The sequence below is a fragment of the Aphanomyces astaci genome (genome assembly GCF_000520075.1).
Source record: "Aphanomyces astaci strain APO3 unplaced genomic scaffold supercont1.21, whole genome shotgun sequence".
Classification (NCBI taxonomy): Eukaryota; Oomycota; class Saprolegniomycetes; order Saprolegniales; family Verrucalvaceae; genus Aphanomyces; species Aphanomyces astaci.
The window spans coordinates 631,582-651,242 of NW_009798284.1; the positions used below are offsets into that span (position 1 = coordinate 631,582).

At 47.0% G+C, this 19,661-nt stretch overlaps 6 protein-coding genes and 1 pseudogene across 7 annotated transcripts; 4 read left to right on the top strand and 3 right to left on the bottom strand.

Moving 5' to 3' along the window:
• Positions 1-612: 612 nt before the first annotated feature.
• Positions 613-1,731, bottom strand: H257_09066 (hypothetical protein; the record flags this gene model as incomplete). The annotated part of the gene is made up of 2 exons (XM_009835184.1): positions 613-1,275; positions 1,624-1,731. 2 exons carry the CDS (start codon positions 1,729-1,731, stop codon positions 613-615), a joined length of 771 nt encoding a protein of 256 aa, XP_009833486.1.
• A 1,262-nt stretch (positions 1,732-2,993) lies between these two features.
• Positions 2,994-4,906, bottom strand: H257_09067 (hypothetical protein; the record flags this gene model as incomplete). The annotated part of the gene is made up of 5 exons (XM_009835185.1): positions 2,994-3,631; positions 3,686-3,934; positions 3,971-4,129; positions 4,189-4,418; positions 4,482-4,906. The coding sequence occupies 5 exons, from the start codon at positions 4,904-4,906 to the stop codon at positions 2,994-2,996; spliced, it is 1,701 nt and encodes a 566-aa protein (XP_009833487.1).
• A 538-nt stretch (positions 4,907-5,444) lies between these two features.
• On the top strand, positions 5,445-7,456 carry H257_09068 (hypothetical protein). Its single transcript, XM_009835186.1, has 5 exons — positions 5,445-5,918; positions 5,969-6,198; positions 6,259-6,408; positions 6,473-6,724; positions 6,775-7,456. Exons 1-5 carry the CDS (start codon positions 5,482-5,484, stop codon positions 7,356-7,358), a joined length of 1,653 nt encoding a protein of 550 aa, XP_009833488.1. The 5' UTR covers positions 5,445-5,481; the 3' UTR covers positions 7,359-7,456.
• Positions 7,457-7,831: 375 nt separating this feature from the next.
• Positions 7,832-9,925, top strand: H257_09069 (hypothetical protein). The gene is made up of 4 exons (XM_009835187.1): positions 7,832-8,481; positions 8,538-8,687; positions 8,753-8,989; positions 9,047-9,925. Exons 1-4 carry the CDS (start codon positions 7,848-7,850, stop codon positions 9,688-9,690), a joined length of 1,665 nt encoding a protein of 554 aa, XP_009833489.1. The 5' UTR covers positions 7,832-7,847; the 3' UTR covers positions 9,691-9,925.
• A 1,256-nt stretch (positions 9,926-11,181) lies between these two features.
• Positions 11,182-11,535, top strand: H257_09070 (hypothetical protein; the record flags this gene model as incomplete). Its single annotated transcript, XM_009835188.1, has 3 exons — positions 11,182-11,276; positions 11,375-11,411; positions 11,458-11,535. The coding sequence occupies 3 exons, from the start codon at positions 11,182-11,184 to the stop codon at positions 11,533-11,535; spliced, it is 210 nt and encodes a 69-aa protein (XP_009833490.1).
• Positions 11,536-15,684: 4,149 nt separating this feature from the next.
• On the bottom strand, positions 15,685-17,738 carry H257_09071 (hypothetical protein). The gene is made up of 5 exons (XM_009835189.1): positions 17,266-17,738; positions 16,985-17,217; positions 16,787-16,936; positions 16,478-16,729; positions 15,685-16,420 (listed from the first exon to the last, which is right to left on the bottom strand). Exons 1-5 carry the CDS (start codon positions 17,697-17,699, stop codon positions 15,753-15,755), a joined length of 1,737 nt encoding a protein of 578 aa, XP_009833491.1. The 5' UTR covers positions 17,700-17,738; the 3' UTR covers positions 15,685-15,752.
• Positions 17,739-19,073: 1,335 nt separating this feature from the next.
• Positions 19,074-19,148, top strand: H257_09072 (annotated as a pseudogene). The gene has a single exon. The product of its transcript is annotated as a tRNA-OTHER (tRNA).
• Positions 19,149-19,661: the final 513 nt, after the last annotated feature.

Sequence of the window (19,661 nt, forward strand, 5' to 3'; positions counted from 1 at the left end):
TTAGCTTGGGGCTTGAGAAGTTTGGTAACACGCTAGGTGCTGCGATCATTCAGGCAGCCAACGTCAGAAGTATCCCAACCAGCGGCGCACCGGACATGACAGCGCAAATGTCCAAACTGTTGGAAGTTGCTGAAAACACGAAAGCAAGCATCGACAGCTCCAACGAGGTTCAAATGAAGCTTCTGGCCTTTCTAGAGTCTAAGTTCTAATCTATATTGGCAGCCATGTATTACAGTGTCTAGCATATGGCAGCTCTAACCCTAGTCCAAAGGCAATCTCATACTACATTGATGATCGTTCCAAAAATAAGACAATTGAAGCTATTTTTACCGACAATTGTAATGGTAGGGATACTCCATGATTTATATCCAAGAAATTCATTGGATTAATAGCCCAAGCATTAGAACCATGAAAATCACTAGATTAGTTTTACAACAATATATATACATATTTATTTATGTATATATGTATAGTTTCTATAGATAGTTGATATATACATATTTATTTATGTATATATATATATTTATTTATGTATATATATATATATTTATGTATATATATTTATATTCACTTATATATATATTTACTTATATATATAAGTAAATATATATACTACAACAATGCGTGGAGATAGTTCTTGATTGTGTCACGAGCACGCTTGGCTGCAGCGCCATCGACTTGGTATAATTCATCGACGTTGACAAGATCACCGCCGATGTGCATCCACCGTGGATAGATCTCGGGTTCCACCGGGGCCACAAAATCGTCGTCATAGTCAATATACCAGTTGTGTAGGACTAAAGATACCTCGATCAATCTTGCCATGTCTTGTGGGCAATGATGCAGCAATTCGTGCTTGAAGATACGAAACTTGTTCTTCCAGCGACCGAAAGCACGTTCAACGACCAGGTTGTAGTTGGCTTCTTTTGGATCCATGTGCGAGACGATAGAGTACGGAGTAATTACATGTGCGAAGAGCTTGTAGCCAGCGTCGCCCAAAAAGCAACCGCCGGGGGGAACCTTCGTGTGGCACGATTGCCCAAATGCTGAGTCGTTGAAGAGAGCCTTGTCGTTCTGGCTGCCGGAACGCAACGAGTAGGACATAAAACGCATCCGGTGATCAACAACGGCCTGCATGTTGAACGCAGGAAAGCCCTTGCGGCAGTACCAACCATAGAAGTCGTCAAAACGCTTCACCTGAATGAGGCTGCCATCGATGGCGCCGTACGCATTCGGAAAACCGTGCTCTTCAAACCCTTCGCGGACAAGCTCCCACTCCGCACGTGATGACGGCAACACAATTGTTTTCAAGACGTAGCAGAGTTGAATGACCAGTATTACTTGATTACAATACTCGTACGCGCGCGCGTCTTGGATATGCCAAATAGTGCTGCGGTTGATTCATATCCGTCCGAATGCGTGAGATAGTGCAGCGTGCAGGCCACCGCGGTCACGGATGCTCATTGTGTTGCTGTGATGGAGTAAGGGGTGAACGCGATGCCATGCCACCTCAACATTGGTGCAGATACGCTCGTATGTGCCACGCGTGCAGCGAAGGTATCGCGTGAACCATGCGCCAAGAGTAGGAGTGTTCTGGACAATAGTCCAAGTATTGCTCGGTACGACAAAGTGGTTTGTAATGGGGGAGCGGTAGCTACGGCCATTGGTCGACGAGAAGACGGCTTCGATGGCAACCGCAACAGCAACACAGAGGACAAGAGCGTCATCCATTTTGCACTTGAATGGAGGCTGCAACGACGTCGTTGACTAAGTTTTGATTGGATACAGCTTATCTTTGTTTACACCAATCAATATGCATTCCACCTCGTATGACCTCCCGAAGGTAAATTTGCAAAAAAGAGTTTGCGAATGAGATAGAATGAAAAATACGACGATTTGATTGGCTCTACCCCATTCTGAGTTTTAGTCGGAACAGGTTCTAATTGGTTGGGTTTTCGTTTGAACTCCAAGTAACGTAGATGGCCAGTTTATGGTGCACGGGACAGTTTAAGGTGCACTCAAATTGGCCAATGGAATTGCTTGCGTTTTGGAGTAGCCAATCGAATCACTAGAAAAATGAAATCACTAAAAAATAATCAAAAACAGCATACATATTTTAAGCTTAAACCGTGCACCATAAACCGTCCCTCCTATTTTGCCTTGACTTGAGGGGAATCGAAGTAAATGAACGCTAAGCTGAAGTCTATTCAAGCCGATTAAATAATCAGAAGAATGCCCAACCTTTCGGCTTCATGCAGCACTTTTCAAAATTGAAATCCCGGTCCTGGGATCGAGTAAGCTGCATTCTACGACGAAGTCTCTTTCCAGTGCACCATAAACTGGCCATCTACGTTATATAATTACTGCCATGTATATTATCACTACCAATCAGTGATGCAAATTAGAGTAATCTGATTGGATAAAACTCGAATCGTTCGGAAGGTTCATGCCGTTCGGAAGATTGATGCACTACCTTAGGTGAAATGTATCGGAGGTTGGTGGAAATATTTTGAAAAAAAGCTGAAATTAACGTTAACAGTACTAGTACTGTAATCGTATACTACTTCGAACTATGTAGTACCGGTAGTTGTAGGAGAGCCCGATTGAGCTCTGGATTTCTTGGTACTGTACTAACTACTCTAGGCATTTGTATGTCTCGAAGTCTGCAGTACACCCTTCGAATGTCAACTTGGCGTGAATCGAACCATTACGGTCCGTTATCATGGCATGGCATGATGAATAAGTTATGATTTATCAGCTGGTACGCTAGTATAGGGAGTTTAATACTAGTATTATGACCAAGAGCCACACAAATCGATTATCGGTTCATAAGGCAAACTCCCCGTACAGCCCAGCACACTTTTAAATACAACCTCCCGGTGATAAATTCAAAAACGAATAGCCCCATCAACTTCCGCACATCCTAATGAACACGACATATCGAAAATGCGGTTGCAAGCCTGGTTTGACACGTCAGTAATTATTCGAACAGGTTAGATGTTATACTTGGCCCCATCGAGATCTTCATTCCACAGTGTAAACGTTCGAGGCATCGGCGGAGGCGTAGGCTCGTCCAAGATCACAACGCTGTCGTCCTCGACACACGTTTCACTGATGGGTCTGCGAAATGCCACTTGAAGGAGCACCTTCCCACAGGCGCTGTACTGGTACCCGCGATAGAATCGATCTGTCGAGTTGGTGCGCACGAAAAGCATGACCAACAAACCACACAAGACCAGCTGCAGCATCGCTTGGCTTTGCTGGCTCAATGTTTCTAAGGTCACTTGCATGGACGAAGTAGTCGTGGCGTAGCCGACAACGACCCCCCCAAGGGAATAGCTGGTCAAAATCAGCCCGTACATCGTGCCCAAGTGGTACACCCCAAACATGTCGGTGATAAAGCAAGGCATCATGGCCAAACCCCCGCCGGATGCGAATGTAACAATACTTGCCAACCACTGAACTCGTCTGGGGCTGCTCCAATCGGAGATCACGAGGGCGAAAGCACAGATTTGGATGGTCAGCAGCGCAGTAAAGACCAGTTTCCGCATCAAAGCTGGGTTCACGTACAGCAGCCGGACTAACCCGTCCGAGATAAGTGGGGCCATGAAGCGACCCAACGTGTTGCCGACTAGGATGCAAAACAATGTGAGCGGGGGGAGGATAACAAATAACTAATGCTGACCAAAGGCTTGGATAAGCACCTTGTTCACTTCACTGGGGGGTAAATGCCACATGCCAGCCGCCAAGGAGACGATTTGGGGCACAAATACCAAGAGCGGAATCACATTGGCAGCAAACGCAATGTAAAGAAATATGAAATCCGTCGAGAGGATGCACTGGAGGAGCGTCATGGCTCTCACTTGCTGAAAGTAGTGGCCGTCGGTGCCTTCTAGCTCGTGATGCACAGCAGAGTAGTTGACCAACGTCATCCCTATTTCGTGCCATCAATTAGTTTAGTTGGTTGGACGATGCTTACCAACTTTCAGATACTCGTCTTGAATCACCCGCGGGTCAGGAGCCATGTTCACCGGTACACAATGAATGTCTTGGCCATTCATTGAGAAGGATATGGGCGGGGTGCGAATCACCAACGTGCAAGTGATCAACATGAGAACAACCACTGTTCCTGGACGCATAGTAGTAATTGGACGATTAGTACATGTAACTAGTATTACTAGAACGTACCAGTACTCCAAAACAAGTTGGTCACGCCGTCGATTTGAAAAGTTGGGTCGTAGATGGTCTCGCGGTGCAATAGTCGCGAGTACACCAAACTACACACACCATTGCCAAGGCCAAACCCCAAGAGGCAAAAGCCACTGGCAAGGCCCCGGAGGTCCGGAAACCATTTTTGAACTGATGAAATCGTCGCGATGATAGCAACCCCAAACCCCATCCCACACAGACAGCTGTACCTACAGGCAACGATTAGTGTATTTTACAAGGTGAAGCGATCAACGCCATGGCTATATAATTACCCAAAGGTAAGCAATATGGGGCTGTGAACCACGACCGCCAATTGTGATACAACAAAGCCGAGGGTGATCAACACGGTGGCCATAGCCATGCCCACACGGGGCCTCTTTCGTTCCAGCATCGGTCCAAGTAGGGCTGCAGTCACCCCCATGAAGATGAGCACAATCGAATACGACTGTTTCGTGACTTGGCCGTAGAAATACACGTCCAACGCGTCGGAAATGACCACGAACGCGTAGAGGGAGCCACAACAGACTTGGGTGCCAAAACAAACAGCGAAGAGTTGCCACCGTGAGAACAGAACCCAGTGCATGCGGGCGTAGTCGGAGGTGCTTACAGGCACGACCACAAGCCAGCGCTCTGCTTGGAGTTCATTGGCAGACTTTGTGGGCACGACAATGGACCAATAGTTGAGTAGGCATGCCATGGGGTAGCTTAAAGGTTTTGTAGAGTGGCTAGCATCTGCTACGACTTTAACGCCCTGCATCAAGATATCTCTGCACATTCTCAGAAACACCCCACGGTTACGCAGGCGAGATGATTGCACGAGTACTACTATCGGTAGTATTCCCTTTGAACTCGTGACTTGGAATGCAATTCCTTGCACTCTCTACATATTTACCTGACTTCTATTATAAACCTATAAGAACCCGGGCATTTCTCAAGTTTAAGTCTTCACTTGTGGTGTCATTATTTGCTTCAGTCACATGTACAATCACTGGTGCAACCCTTTATTAAACGCTAGCAGCACTACGCTGGAACACATTGTGCATGAACTGCATCTTTTCCGCACCACAAATTGTTAGGCATATTCACGCAGCAACTTCTACGACTCTGGTGCTAGATCAGATCGACACTGTTACAAGCATGAGATATCGACAGGTATAGGAACATTCGAGGAACTTTACTTTCCAGCCACAGGCGAAGTGCCAATCTCTGCCAGAGAGATGGCCAGACAAGAAATAGCCAAACAAAAGCAAGCCATTTTTGGACTTCGCAACAATGGATTACATTGCAAACTATTGGCGCCTTGTCGTGCCCGTCAAATCCACGGCAGAACTCACCGCGGAAGAGTTTCTGTTTGTGTTACCGTGGGTTGGCCCCCACGAGTTCGTCAGTTCCTCATGTATCGCGTTTAATCGGTGGCGGCTTCTGGTTGTGTGCGTCCTGGGACATGCCTGCATCGGCTCCTTTATGGCGTTCAACACGTTGATGGAAGGGTTCGACGTGTACTTCTATGGCCACCACACTGGCGCCACAATTCAAGTGATGCTTCTGTCGTTCGTGTTTTTCGGCTTTAGCGCTGCATTTATCGGTCCATTTGTCGAGACGAATCCACCCCGAGTGAGCTTGGCAACTGGAACCGGCCTGGTGGCGATGGGGTATTTTCTGGCGCAGCTGGCTGTTGTGGGCCAGAGTCCCTTGTTTTTAGCCATCGGGTACGATGTAAACATTTCTCCTCTTTCGATGTACTAACCAAAACGAGTAGGTTCAGTGGCTTCAGTGGCACGGGCTTTGGGGTGGCGCTGATAGCCCTGACAAGCGGGGTGCAAAAGTGGTTTCCAGACTACCGCGGTTTGGCCAGTGGCTTGTGCATGTTTGGTCTTGGCCTTGGCTTTTGTGGTTTTACACTATTGTACACTTGGATGTTGAAGCGCGCTGGGCCATACGATCCTGTCACAGATGTATCTGCCATTCCCAACTTGCTTTGGAGCACAGGTGCCACCTGCCTATCTACCTACCTCTCCCCGATCCAGTGGAATTGAGTGCAATGAGTAGGGTTGGGCCTTGTGGCGACGTTATGCTTGTGTGGGTGTGTGATTCGTACCCCTCCAACCACGTTTGAAGTGAACGGTCAAGACATCCATGGCATTCCCATTAGTCGAGCCCCTAACCCCGACGTAGTTCACGACGAGTTTCTCAAAGCCGGTACCGTGACCTCACCAACGAATACCAGCTGTAACCGACCGTTTCGTTTTAACAATCGCCTTAGGAATGACATTGGTGAATTACAATCTCCTCCAAGACCACCATGACACGCTGACAGACGTGCACTACTTTCAGCAAGTGAAAGCTATGAGTTTACTCCAGTGTATTGCGTCGGCCGATTTTGTCTTGCTGTACATTGGCTTTGCCGCCAATGCGATTCCAGGCATGCTGTTTGCCACAGAAGTGTATGACATTGCCACTGGCGTATTTAATCAACCGAGCGACGTCACCAACCTCTTGGTCTTTCAAGGATTTTGTATGATCCCAAAGCCCCTTCTATTCCCAACCTAATTTGATATGTTGTAGTGACTAACTCTATCGGCCGGTTGCTGTGCCCTCTCGTCTCGGACATGCTCATTCGAGTCTTCTATGCCAACCCAGCCTTTGCCCGGAAGGCTGTGTTCGTGGCGCTCTTGACCGCCCAGCTCTTGGCGTTCTCAGTCGCTCACGCTGCCACGTCATTTGACTCGTTTCGGTTGGTGTTGATCGTCGTCGTATTTTGCTCCGGGGGTGGCTTCGCCCTGCTGCCCTGCTACGTCACAGACATGTTTGGGGTGTATCACACGGCCACAATGTGTGGCTTGGCGCTGACCTGCTGGTCTCTCCGAGCTGTGGTCGTGGGCTACGCCTTTGCTGCGTTTCGAGTGACCCAAGAATCGCTGGGGCGGCAGTTCGACTGGCTTTTGATCCTGGTGGCCGTAGGATGGGTGGCGTCGCTCCTCGTGCGCACGAATTCCATGGACCGGTTCTACTTTGGGTACCAGTACAGCGTTTGCGGCAAAGTGGTGCTGCGAATCGGCGGCGGGCCCGGAATTCCTATTGACGTCGTCGAAGGAAGCTTGGCCATCCTCGAAACAGCTCGTGATCGGATATCAAGTTCTACTCGCTGACCTAGCAGCAGATTCGAGGTAACTAGCTACTAGTACCGTATTAGATTTAAAGAGTGCGACTGGTCTATTATTGATGATTTCATTGTGAACAAAGCCAAATGCGTAGTCTACTGAAGTACAGGAGGGAGTATGGTCAAGGATTCCTAACAGTACAGTAATGTTACAGCTGATATTTCCGACTCCAACAAGCTGAAGTATTTATTGTGAATTCGCTATAAACCAATATTGAATCACGCCGGAGTTCTGATTGGTTGAATATACTTGTCCTTTCTGCAAGAGCCAATGAAATCCATTCAAAAATGGATTAGCCAATAGCGCGATTCGTGATTCGATTCGACGGGGTCTGGAAATTTGTACCGTATCCACAATACTAATCGGGGAATTTATTCTAAAACAATGGAAAACTTGGAAGTATCAAGCGGTTTCACGGTTTCACCTCGACGTTTGGCAGGTGGTATTGCCTGGTTTCATTTGCCATTGTGTTAAGTCATGGGCGGAGTCTGTAGCTATTGGACGGTGGTCGTGCCTACAAAGTCCCCTGCAGAGGCCATGGCGGAGCAGTGGCTGTTTGTGCTGCCAATGGGAAACAACTTCTTTGCTCGGCTGGACTGCATCCGCTTCCACCGGATGTGTCTGTGCCTCGCTTGCTGCTTGGTTCAGTTCTGCTCCGGGTCGATTTACTCGTTTACGCTGGTGTCAGACGACTTGGACGCGTTCTTTTCGGGGGCCAAGTCCAAGCAATGCATGCAAGCGCTGCTGCTGGGGTACATTTGTCTGGGGGCTACCGCAGCTCTCTCTGGGCCTTTCTTGGAGCGCAAGGGCCCCCGCGTAGGAATGGCGATTGGAACGATCATGGTGGGGCTGGGCCATATCTTGGCCCAGGCAGGGGTCGCGCGGAAGGACCTGCGCTGGCTCATTGTAGCCTATGGCGTGGCGGTTGGCATTGGGTTTGGCCTGCTTCTAATTACGTCACTTTCGACAGTCCAAAAATGGTTTCCAGATCTTCGCGGGTCCATCACTGGACTCTCGGTCGTGTCTTTTGGTGTCGGGAATGCCGTCTTCATCAAGGTGTTTGCTGTGTATGTAGCGCGCAATGAAATCCACAAGCTGTTTTGGGTCACAGGTACTCAATATCCATCTTACAAATTACATATGAACTCTACCTCGACATGAGAATAGGAACGGCGACTGTCTTGATCTTGGCGGTATGCACGCTAATCATTCGAACCCCCCCATCGACATTTACCGTGCGTGGCCACGACACGCACTGCATCCCAGCTAGCCGCGCGCCATCCCCCGACCTCGTGCAAGATGAATACCTCAAAATTGGTACCCCATTTTAACTACTTTCTTATGCTGAATGAGATGTCTAATGAGCGACTGTGAACACATAGGTATGACATTTGTCAACTACCTGGCCGTGCAAAGCCAACTGGAGGGCACAGACGGCCACTATTTCCAGCAAGTCAAAGCGTTGAGTTTACTCCAGTGCATCTTCTCGACGGACTTTGTCTGCATGTATGTGGCATTTGCCGCCAGCATCATGCCGATTGTTGTGTTCATCCCTCAAGCCCAAAGCCTGCAAGATTTGTTCCACGTTGACAACATGACGTTCATGTTTTACACATACTGTACGTCCGTCCATCCACTCTCGATAACCCCTATAATCTAATATTACTTGGAAACAGTGGCCAATTTATCTGGGCGGCTCGTGGCAACCGTCGCGTCGGACGTGTTGATTCGAGTGTGGTATGCCAACCCAGCATTTGCTCGAAAGATGGTATTTGTGGCCCTCTTGGCCTTGGAATGTGTGGCGCTGGTGGCTCTACCGCAATTCAACGTTGATTTACTGACCCGCCAGTGGCTGTCCAACGCGCTGACGTTCGCTTCGGGGGGCGGGCTTGCCCTCATGCCTTGTTTCGTTACGGATATGTTTGGGGTGTACAATTCGGGCTCCATGTACGGGCTCATCTGGACGAGTTGGTCGCTGGGGGCTGCGATTGCATGGCATTTCCTGCCTGGGACGACCCTGACCATCGATTCGTACGAGGTGCAGCTGCACTGGATGCTCGTCTTAGCGGCCACGGCGCTGGGGCTGATGTTATTTGTGCGCACGAATTCCAGCGACCGGTTCTTCTGTGGGTACCAGCTGACTGCCTGCAACAAAGTGCTCGTCCAGGTGCCGTTTGGACGTCAACATGCCACGAACGAGGACGTGCTGGACAGCATGAGTTTCACGACGCACACTCCTCGAAGCGTCGACGCTAACGCCGATGGATTTGTGCTCTGGAGTGGCGAAGGGTATGGTGCCAAACACATCCGCCACGTGTAGAGGATGCTGTTAACCTACTGACGATTAAATGTGCATATATATACTCCTGTGTGAACCACGCGAAGGCTGGTAAGTGATTTACATGCGCAGCGCTTTTGAATCGATGTCAAGAAATGCTCGTACCACCCGAGTTATTTCCGTGTATCGATTGGACTACGCTTGACTGAGTAAATTCCAGGAGTAATAGAGAGGTTTAGCAACTCGTATTTGTCAAATCGATTAACGAAGAATCAAATCACGTATGTCGAATTTCTGCCAATCCAAACGTTTTGACCTTTGGGCAAAACCATATATATACTAATCGTTGTATATTATAGTGTATACAAGATTAAATACGATCAAATAGATTCGAAAGCTATTTCGCGAAATGACTCTCAAGTCCAAATTTGGGTGAAATGCACAATACAGTACCACTCTGTCCCAAATCACTGACACGTTTGATGTTTGCCACATTGTGGTATTATGACCAATCATTGGATTTGTGTGAAATTTGTACCAACCAAAAGAGTAGGATCTTGGCTATAAGGTCATAAAATTATATTGCCATTCGTCCAAAAACTGCGTGTGTATTCTTCAAATAAAATCAGCCTCTCAACCCAAAATTTTCAAATGTTCACCGGACTTGAAGAATGTATGGAGATTGTCTCAAATATATCGAAAACAAGAGGTGACTTCGGCTGTATAATTTAATTCCCAGGAATATGTCAATGTCACCTAAATGTACCCATGTCACCTTCCTTGTGATTGGCTCAACTGTACTGGATAAAGTAATATTTTTAATAAAATTGATTGTTTTCTCATTTCACAACTAATAGAATGTCCAAACGTGTCAGTGATTTGGGACGGAGTGGTACTAGTGTAGATTATGAATTTGCTACAAATTTCCCAATTCGGCGCGATTTGTAAAACCGATGACAAATCTCGCCTCGAAGTTTCATTGGTTTTCTGGATTCTGCAGAAAGCACGAAGTAACGCCAAAGAGAAAAAAGAAGGAAACCAGTTCAGCGAGAAGGATTTCCAGATTGACCAATGCGAGCGATTCATGATCAGTTTGGTTGACGTGATCCGAAACCCCGAACCAAATCAATAATAACACGACAAGTCGGCAGTTTTTTAGGCTGTACTTACAGTTAAGTTTATTGCTATATCAGAGCAGTGATTATCATTCCACGGTTCAATCTATTAAACCCAAACCGATGAATTAATAATATAAGGGAATTACTAGAGTACTATTAATGCGTACTGCTGTAGTAGTATGTAGTACAGTACTACAATAGGGGGAGTCAATATAGAAACCAAACTGCTTTTCGTTTTGAAAACTGCTTTTCGCGTTTTGCTTTTCGTCACGAAAAGCAAAAGCACCTCACGAGTAGCTTTTCAAAAACGAAAAGTGAAAATCAGAATTTAAGCCAATCAGCGTGAAGATAGTGTAGTGATAGCCAATCAAGATACACATAACTACTGGTCGGTTACAAAGTCCAAAACACAGCTATGGAGAGGTCGAAGCGCGCCTCAACCTCACGGTCGGAGCGTATGGCGATGCTCGAGTTTCTGCGCATACCCGAGAACTTTGCGCTGCTGACTGGGTAGGTCACCAATAGCAAACGAATGAAAGGAGGTCAAAAGCTGACTCGGTCGCATGGCCTGGCAAGGCTTGCGGAGTACGTAAACGAGGTTGTGCCAGCTGTGCGTCCGTGGACGACACAGGATGCCAAATCAAGGTACATCTCGATGTATTCAATCGACATTCAACTAAATACGCCTTAGATACGACGCGTACGTGGCATCATAACGCCGGGCACTACGATGGAGCGGGCCAAGCAAGAGTGGGCGAGGCTTGACTGACAAGGACTTCGAAAAGAGTATATATTTGAACACGATATGTTTCCGTTCTGATATAATGTAGAGATCTACATCGAGAGCAAATTGGAGAGCATTTGTCCATTCTACAACGAGATGAATGCACTCTTTGGGTGCGGCAAAACTTTCGACCGTCGCCCCATGCACACAAGCAACCAAGACGACCGTGAGGCTCACGACGACCCCGACCATGATGCCTACGATGATTTCGATATCAAAACCTTGCAATTCAACTTAAATTTGATCAAGTTATGGGTGAAATTATAGGTGTCTTTACGTTTTGCATCAGACTGTACTATTAATCGTCATACCAGTAGTACTGTAGTTGCTCGTCCACAAAATGTACCAACCAGTACTTATATTACTTCCATTTTGTGGACGAGGTGTAGTAGAAAAATTGTACGAGTATGCATGGTGCCGAATACTACACCGTCAACCGTATTTAGTGTGGATGGTACTATATCTCAATCCGCATTAATTATGGGCTTGGGACCGCACCAATGTTGAACAAAAATGGCTATTAGCTTGATATTTGTTAGCCGGGAATGTCACCTAAAAACACATCACAAATCGGCATTTATGTAAAACAGTCTATAGTGCATACACGCGATATACAATGGTCATTATGCTCTTTACGATGTCTTCTACGACTACCAGAGCAAATTAGCCTTGTGGCATACACCCCAAACACCCAATATTGCACGAAATTCATCCGCACTAATTACTTACCAACCACATCACACATATATGCGTGCGGTCCCCACTAAGAACTTACACTTCATTCTGAAGCCACACTAATTCTGAATCCGCACTAATTCCGATCGCCGGTGTAGTGCTTTACTAATCCGGAGTACTTACTTTCAGTTAGATTTTGGAACCAATCGTCCAGCCCCCATGTAAGATCCTATATTTCGTATTTCCAAGTTCGTTCCACCAAGTTTTTATTTCAGTTCAATTGTACACGCTGTTGTAGTATGACGCCCACCAGCGAACTATGCGACCGCATTCTGATGGACTTTGACGAGTCGGCCAATGTCCCTCCAAGCTGCATGACACTCCTTGGGGTGATGCAGTAGACGACGAGCCAGATGCAACGAGGTCACTTTCCAAGAAATTATAGCGAGCAGACCAAGTTAGCTCGTCGCGTTAAGCTGTCCGATCTGCCTGGGGGATTTGGCACTTCCCAATGCGACAACGTGTGGATATCTCTTTTGCGGCGGCTGTTCACTCGAGTACATGACTAAGAGGATAAATCATCGATGCGAATGCCCCATACTAGTATGCAATGCCCTCATTGCAAAGCGACTATTGTCATCGTTCGTGCACGATGGACATGGAAAATCATTCTATTAATAATAGTCCTTGTGAATGGTTAATTCTTGAGCTGTGCGCTACGATATTGAGAGTAAATGACAGGACCGTTGTCTACGCTTCGAGCCTATCGTTCAAACTCCAACAGGGCTGACTTCGTAGGGTTGGACTTGGTGATTGTCAATCGTGCTTTACTGCCAAACGTGGCCTTGATCACTGTCCACCTTGCGTCTAAACTTGAGATTGTGTCGTTCTCGTTGAGGTAGATATATAGTGATGTGACAGGTGGGTTAACGGCTTGCCTCATGACGCACCCTAGCTAATGCTTGCCTGGGAATGTGTCTCAATGGCAAGTATGGCTTAGAATCGCTAGCCTAGTGAAGTTCCCCAATGTCTGAACCGCACCCGCATCCATTGTATACAAAAATGCATATTAGTGTAGAAGTAGTGAAGTAGACTAAGAAGATTTCATAGTGATGAGGATAAAGGAGATCTTTGTAGATCTTCAGTTAATTCATTGTGCATTTTGCCCTCAACTACACACGCTTCCTCCCGCAGTGCTACATAGATATTCACCCCCACAACGTCGCAGAAAGTGACCAACGAGATATTGAGCCACTGGGTGTCCATCTGTGCTATTCCCACTGAAATATGGTCCACGGTGGTTTGTTTCGGGTTGGCAGTCCTTCAAGGCGTGAGCGCTTGATGTACAGCTACTCGAGTCTCATCTGGTTTGTTTCACCAGTGTCCATTGGCATGCCAGCCATATCGTCGTTGCCGATCAAAACGGCAGCACAAGGTTTTGGCTCTGTTGCAATTGCCAGCGCAATGAGGTCGACATGAGCTTTCATGTCGGCTACGTTCATAGTTGTTAAAGTCCGCAGAACATGTTCAGGCCTGCTGCCCGGCCCAACGAAGCAGATTCACATTGTGCACGTCAGGACGGAGTACTCGGACGGCGGCAAACTGTGTGTAGATGTAGGTTAAAGTCAAACTGGACACAAGTGTTGGTGGTGTCATGTCCGAAGCATTGAAGAGGACGCCGTACACCACTCGCCTGCCCGTTGGGTTCACAAATCTCCACACTGCGACCACCACAAAACCCAATCCTGCCGTCATAAAGGTCACCTCAACGGCGTACCACACCAAGTTGAGCACACGTGAACCAATACTCGGCTTCTTGTTGTCATTTGGACAAATGATCTACTATATATACTGTATCTAATTTGCTGCCATAGGACTGTAGAAAGCGAGGCACAAGTGACACGACTTTTGCATTGGAGTTCCTAGTTTGATCAAGATGAAAATCGAGGTCAAGATAATATTGCATAGTTAAATCAAGATGAAAATTTAGGTCAATATAATCCAGCATACTTTAATCAAGATCATACATTCGGTCAAAAACTGAATGGTCAAACTATACCTTTGAGGGTTTCGGGGTTTCAACTCAAAGGTGTGAATTATCTGTTAACTGGATTTTCTCACAGTCAGTGCAACACTAATTCAATTATCTGAACCAAACCCGAATGTTTATCATAGATACTCTCTGGCAGGTACAACCTACTATACCTCTACTCCTTATAGCGCACTTTTTAACGACATTCCCGCAGGTACACTCGACTGCTGTAATTTGATTGCACTCAACACGAATGCGTTGGGCGATCAATACTTTACCGAAAGCCGCGGGTGTATTAACACTTTTCGCAATATTTTACCAAGAACTGTGGGTGTAGGGTTACTTGCGGCGGTTTGAATTTATGGCCTCGCAACGGTAACGGGATCAACTCGCTACGCGAATCGATTTGTCACAGTTTATATTGCGCATTGGAGGCCCCTATGACTAGGAGTTCGTCGCACCTTGATCGATTTGTGTGGGGGTGTGCGACATTTCACAGCGTAGCGGAGATATGCTTGCTTCTGATATTCGTGAGGGGTTTGGCGTATTGCCCGGGGTTAGCGATAGCAAACCACTGGTGATGTGCCAAACCCCTGAAAATGAAGTCTGCACTTCGGCCTAACTTATGTACTGTAGGTTCCAGAGCGCCGGGGTTCCGAATGTCAGGCTCTTCGTGCGGCACGTTGTTGTGTATACTAGGTAAGTGATATTTCATGCGCGAAGCGCCATTCCTACAGTGCTGGGCAATGAAAGGTACAACATTTTTTTGCTCGAACATTTTGACTGGTACCTCTATTGACGTTTGAGGTACTGGTACCTAAAACGTCAATAGCATTTGTAGCACGTGAATAGCAATGAAAGGACGAATGTTTTGGCACCAAATAACCATGGTAACTCGGCATCAAAGCAGAAAAATCTGTAAAATAGCAGAAAAATCGGCATCAAAGCAGAAAAATCTGTAAAATAGTAAAATGAGTACAATTATTTCTGGTCTGAAGTGAAAGGTACAAAAGTTAAACGCGAACTAAAACACCGAAAAATAATGCGATGTTAATCGTTTTACACATTAATACTTCGTACACGACCCCTTGCCTTGCAGAACATCGATACAACGCGATTTCATGGATGCAATAAGCTTATGGAAGAGCTCTTGGTCAATGGCTCCCACTGACGTAAAATCTCAGACTGGAGCTCTTGAACGGAGCCAAATTGCCTTCCGTTTGCATAAACTTTGTGGGCCAGGCATCCCCAAACATTTTCGATAGGGTTTAGGTCAGGCGAATCTCCACACCCCGCCGAATCGAATCACGAATCCACGCTATTGGCTAATCCAATTTTGAGTGGATTTGATTGGCTCTTACAGAATGGACAAATATATTTAACCAATCAGAACTCCAGCTTGATTCAATATTCAATTGACAAACCATGCGAAATTTAGAAGTTTATTGCGAATTCACAATATCAATATACAACCAATTCATTCTCGTACAGATATTTATGAACTAAAGTCCCGCTGCGCTTGATTTTCGTGATCTTTTCCATCGGTTTCAGCATTCCACAGTATAAGCCCACGATCGCTGCCTTGGCTTGTAGGTGTGAGCATCGTCACGACGCTGTGGTTCTCTCGGTCTAAATCCAGGATGGTATCTCTTGGGGGCAGTTGGAACGGCACTTGCACGAGCACCTTCCCAAATGCACTGAACTGGTACCCGCAGAAAAATCTGTCCATCGAGTTGGTGCGCACAAAGATCATCATGCCGCAGCCGACGCCGGTTAAAATCAGCATCCAGTACAGCTGGTCACACACACTCTCGACCGAAAACAGTTGGTTGGACAGAAAGTATCCAGACACGACGGCCCCCAGGGTCCAGCAGGTCCAGATCACTCCATACATGGTGCCCGCATTGTACACGCCAAACATGTCGGTGATGAAGCACGGGATGAGGGCCAGGCCCCCTCCTGCTGCCGAGGTCAGGACGCTGGCTAGGCGCTGGACGGCAATGGGGTTGTGCAGCTGGCTCGGTAGAAAGATCAAGGCAAGGCACTGCAGAACCAACAGACCCAGAAACATGAGCTTTCTTGCATAAGCTGGGTTGGCATAAGACACGCGAATGAGCAGGTCCGACAGCAGCGGGGCGGCGAGCCGACCGCCTAGGTTCCCAACTAGAAAAATATGTGTATGCATGGGTTGTACATATATAACGTATATGTACGGTATACCATAAATGTTGACGAAGAACGAATTCACTTGGTCTTGGGTCTGCATCCCGATGATTTGAATGGCGAATTGTCGAATTTCCGGCAAAAAGATCAAAATCGGCATGATATTCGCTGTAAATGCCACGTATAAACAGACGAAATCTGTCGAAGCGATGCACTGGAGCAGCGTCATAGCTTTGACTTGCTGGAAGTAGAATCCATCGGATCCGTTCAGCTCGTGCTGCACCACCGTATAGTTGACCAGCGTCATTCCTATCATTTACAAATATGTGTCAATCAGTATTATATACATATAAATGTGTACCATACCAACATTTAGGTACTCATCTTGTACCAGCGAGGGGTTGGGGGCTCGGTGTGTATCGACATTATGAATGTCTTTCCCTTTGACAGTGTACGATACAGGTGGCGTTCGAAGCACCAGCGTGCAAACGACCAACACTCCCACAATGAACACGCCTACCCATATTTAAGTGGGGGTTTCGGGGTTGCTAATATATGGCGTACCTGTGGTCCAAAACACTTTCGTCATGCCTTGGCCGGTGAGCACCACTGTAATGGCCCCCACCGGCACATTCAGCAGCATTGACGTAGCCTTGATAAACGCCCCATTTCCAACACCAAAGGAAAAAATGCACAGTCCAGACGCGGCGCCTCGCATGTCGGGGTACCATTTCTGTACTGTTGCGATCGACGCAATCAAAAGCAGGCCAAAGCCTAGTCCCCCCAACACTCCAAAACTATAAACAACACAACTTAGCACTGCAATAACGCATGATATGAAGTACCCGAGGAGGAGCAAGAGCGGCGTCTTGTACGAAATGGCCAGCTGGGACAAAACTTGGCCCCACGCCACAACTACAGTTCCCACCACCATGGTATACCGAGGCCCCCGACGCTCCACAAACGGACCGGCGAGGGCGGCGGACACCCCCAAGCAAACATACGCCAGCAGCATCACGCGACTGGACGCCTTAGTCACTTTGCCGTAGAAATACACGTCCAAACTGTCGGCGAGCATCATGAACGAGTAAATGAATCCGGCGCAGAATTGAACCAAGCAGCAAGCCAAGAACAGCCACCCACGGTCGAAACGGATGCAGTCCAGTCGAGCAAAGAAGTTGTTTCCCATGGGCAGCGCAAACAACCACTGCTCCGCCATGGCCTCTGCAGGGGACTTTGTAGGCACGACCACCGTCCAATAGCTACATACTCCGCCCATGGTTTTGTGGTTGCCAAGTGACGGTTCACCACTGCGGCATTGGCAACGTGAAACCGAACGGTTTCATTGTTCTATGAAACGAATCGGTTACAAAACTGCACTTTGCACTTGTGAATAACCCGGGCGAAGTCCTGGCCCGCATATCTCCAGATATTGTTTTGTCTGTATAAACTATAATAGTACGCCTTCATCGTCATGAATTGGAGTTGACATTCCTGCCACATAAATTTTGCTGAAAAGCACAGAACAGACGCCACCTGTCAACTCATGTGTTGAGGTAGAATCTCGAGTGATGCGGCTGCGCATCAAGATACTTAAAAGGGGAATTGTATTACATCTGAATCGTTGGTACGTACACTACGTAGTCAGGAGTAATCAATGATCAGATGGTGGCAAGGGATACAGTAGAATAAAAGTGCATACGACAGGAACGTACAGTACATTTCCATAACTTAGGCTGTAGAGTGAATCTGAGGCAGTGCAATGGCTCGTTTAACTGGCCAGAGGTAGTTCTTTAATGTAGTATATGTGTGAAGTGCATGTGTGCCCAACAAGTGCTCGAAAAGGATGGCTCCAAGGGGCCATAACATCCATGTCCATAACTCAGGTTGTAGAGTGATTCTGTGGCAGCACAATGGCTCGTTCAACTGTCCTGATCTAGTTATGTAATGTAATACAGTATATGTGTGAAGTGTATGTGTGCCCCAGAAGTGCTTGGGTCCAAGGTGCCACAACAATTATGTCCATAACTCAGGCTGTAGAGTGAATATGTGGCAGCGTAATGGCTCGTTCAACTAACCTGATCTAACGTTAGTTTTGTAGTGTAGTATGTGTGTAAAGTATATGTATGCCCCGGAAGTGCTCGAAATGGATGGGTCCAAGGGGCCACAACAATTATGTCCATAACTCAGGCTGCAGAATGAATCTGTGGCAGCATAATGGCTCCTTGCGCTGGCCAGAGGCAGTGCTGTAGTGTAGTATGTGAGCGGAGGAAATCTCTGCAGAAGTAATGGAGCTACCTATCTTGAACTGGACGTATTCATGGCCCTTGCCAAACACAATATTGTGAGCAGCGACATCATCCTCCATGTCGACAGAATGCCCAAGTGTGAAACGACCAGGTAGTATTTTATAATTTGCTACTTCGGAAGTATACAATATTGCAATACTATGAAGTTCATTTGGGAACGTTGGTTGTACCACGGAAATATACACATGTAACTTAACGTAACCTATTCAGTAACTGTTGGGTAGTTTTTTACAATTTGCTACTCTAAAAGTATACTAATCTTCAATGTAAAGAAAACTCAACATGTGCAATATCATCGTTGCAACCATGACCGCGTTTCGGGGGGGGAATAGCTCACTGTCAATGGAGGTTTATAGCTCAGGTGGTAGAGCATCGGTTTCTTAACTCAAAGGTCGTGGGTTCGATCCCCGGATTCCCCGGATTATTTCCGCAAGGAGTTATCCGTCCCTCCCTGGGGAATCCGGATAACAAGGGCTGCGTACGAAGACGAGGACCGAACTTCGAAGAAGATCGGTCGAAGCACGAGGTATGAAGCGTTGAGCGAAGTAAAAACCGAAGATTACACACCGCCCCTGGACGAGCAGGCGCGTTACAATTGGCGAAGCGGAACATGTGGTTCTAGTGTCGGCCCTCGCGGAGGAATGTCCAAACTCAATTAACCATGACCGCGTTTCGCCACCTTCATACGCTACCAAGTGCGAGTTTCCCTCGTTCCGACTTACACTAACGTTACCTCGCTTTGGTGTATCACAATCTAACAGCGAAACATACACATTAGCGCCAATCATTATCATGCACATTAGCGCCAATCATTATCATGCACATTAGCGCCAATCATTATTGTGTGTTCTACTCAAAATTTCCACGGGCTGTTCTTAAATCGCCCCCCGATCCGAATGTCTGCGAAATGACCTCACAGCTGTCAATGACAA

Excerpts from the sequence above, each read along its gene's own strand:
- H257_09071 (XM_009835189.1), bottom strand. The coding sequence starts at position 17,699 with ATGGGCGGAGTATGTAGCTATTGGACGGTGGTCGTGCCTACAAAGTCC. Across the intron at positions 16,730-16,786 it reads AGATGAGTACCTAAATGTTG|GAATGACGCTGGTCAACTAT; the intron begins GTATGGTACACA and ends TGTAAATGATAG. Across the intron at positions 16,421-16,477 it reads GTTCTTCGTCAACATTTATG|TTGGGAACCTAGGCGGTCGG; the intron begins GTATACCGTACA and ends ATATTTTTCTAG.
- H257_09069 (XM_009835187.1), top strand. The coding sequence starts at position 7,848 with ATGGGCGGAGTCTGTAGCTATTGGACGGTGGTCGTGCCTACAAAGTCC. Across the intron at positions 8,482-8,537 it reads CAAGCTGTTTTGGGTCACAG|GAACGGCGACTGTCTTGATC; the intron begins GTACTCAATATC and ends ACATGAGAATAG. Across the intron at positions 8,688-8,752 it reads AGATGAATACCTCAAAATTG|GTATGACATTTGTCAACTAC; the intron begins GTACCCCATTTT and ends GTGAACACATAG.
- H257_09068 (XM_009835186.1), top strand. The coding sequence starts at position 5,482 with ATGGATTACATTGCAAACTATTGGCGCCTTGTCGTGCCCGTCAAATCC. Across the intron at positions 6,409-6,472 it reads CGACGAGTTTCTCAAAGCCG|GAATGACATTGGTGAATTAC; the intron begins GTACCGTGACCT and ends CAATCGCCTTAG. Across the intron at positions 6,725-6,774 it reads CTTGGTCTTTCAAGGATTTT|TGACTAACTCTATCGGCCGG; the intron begins GTATGATCCCAA and ends GATATGTTGTAG.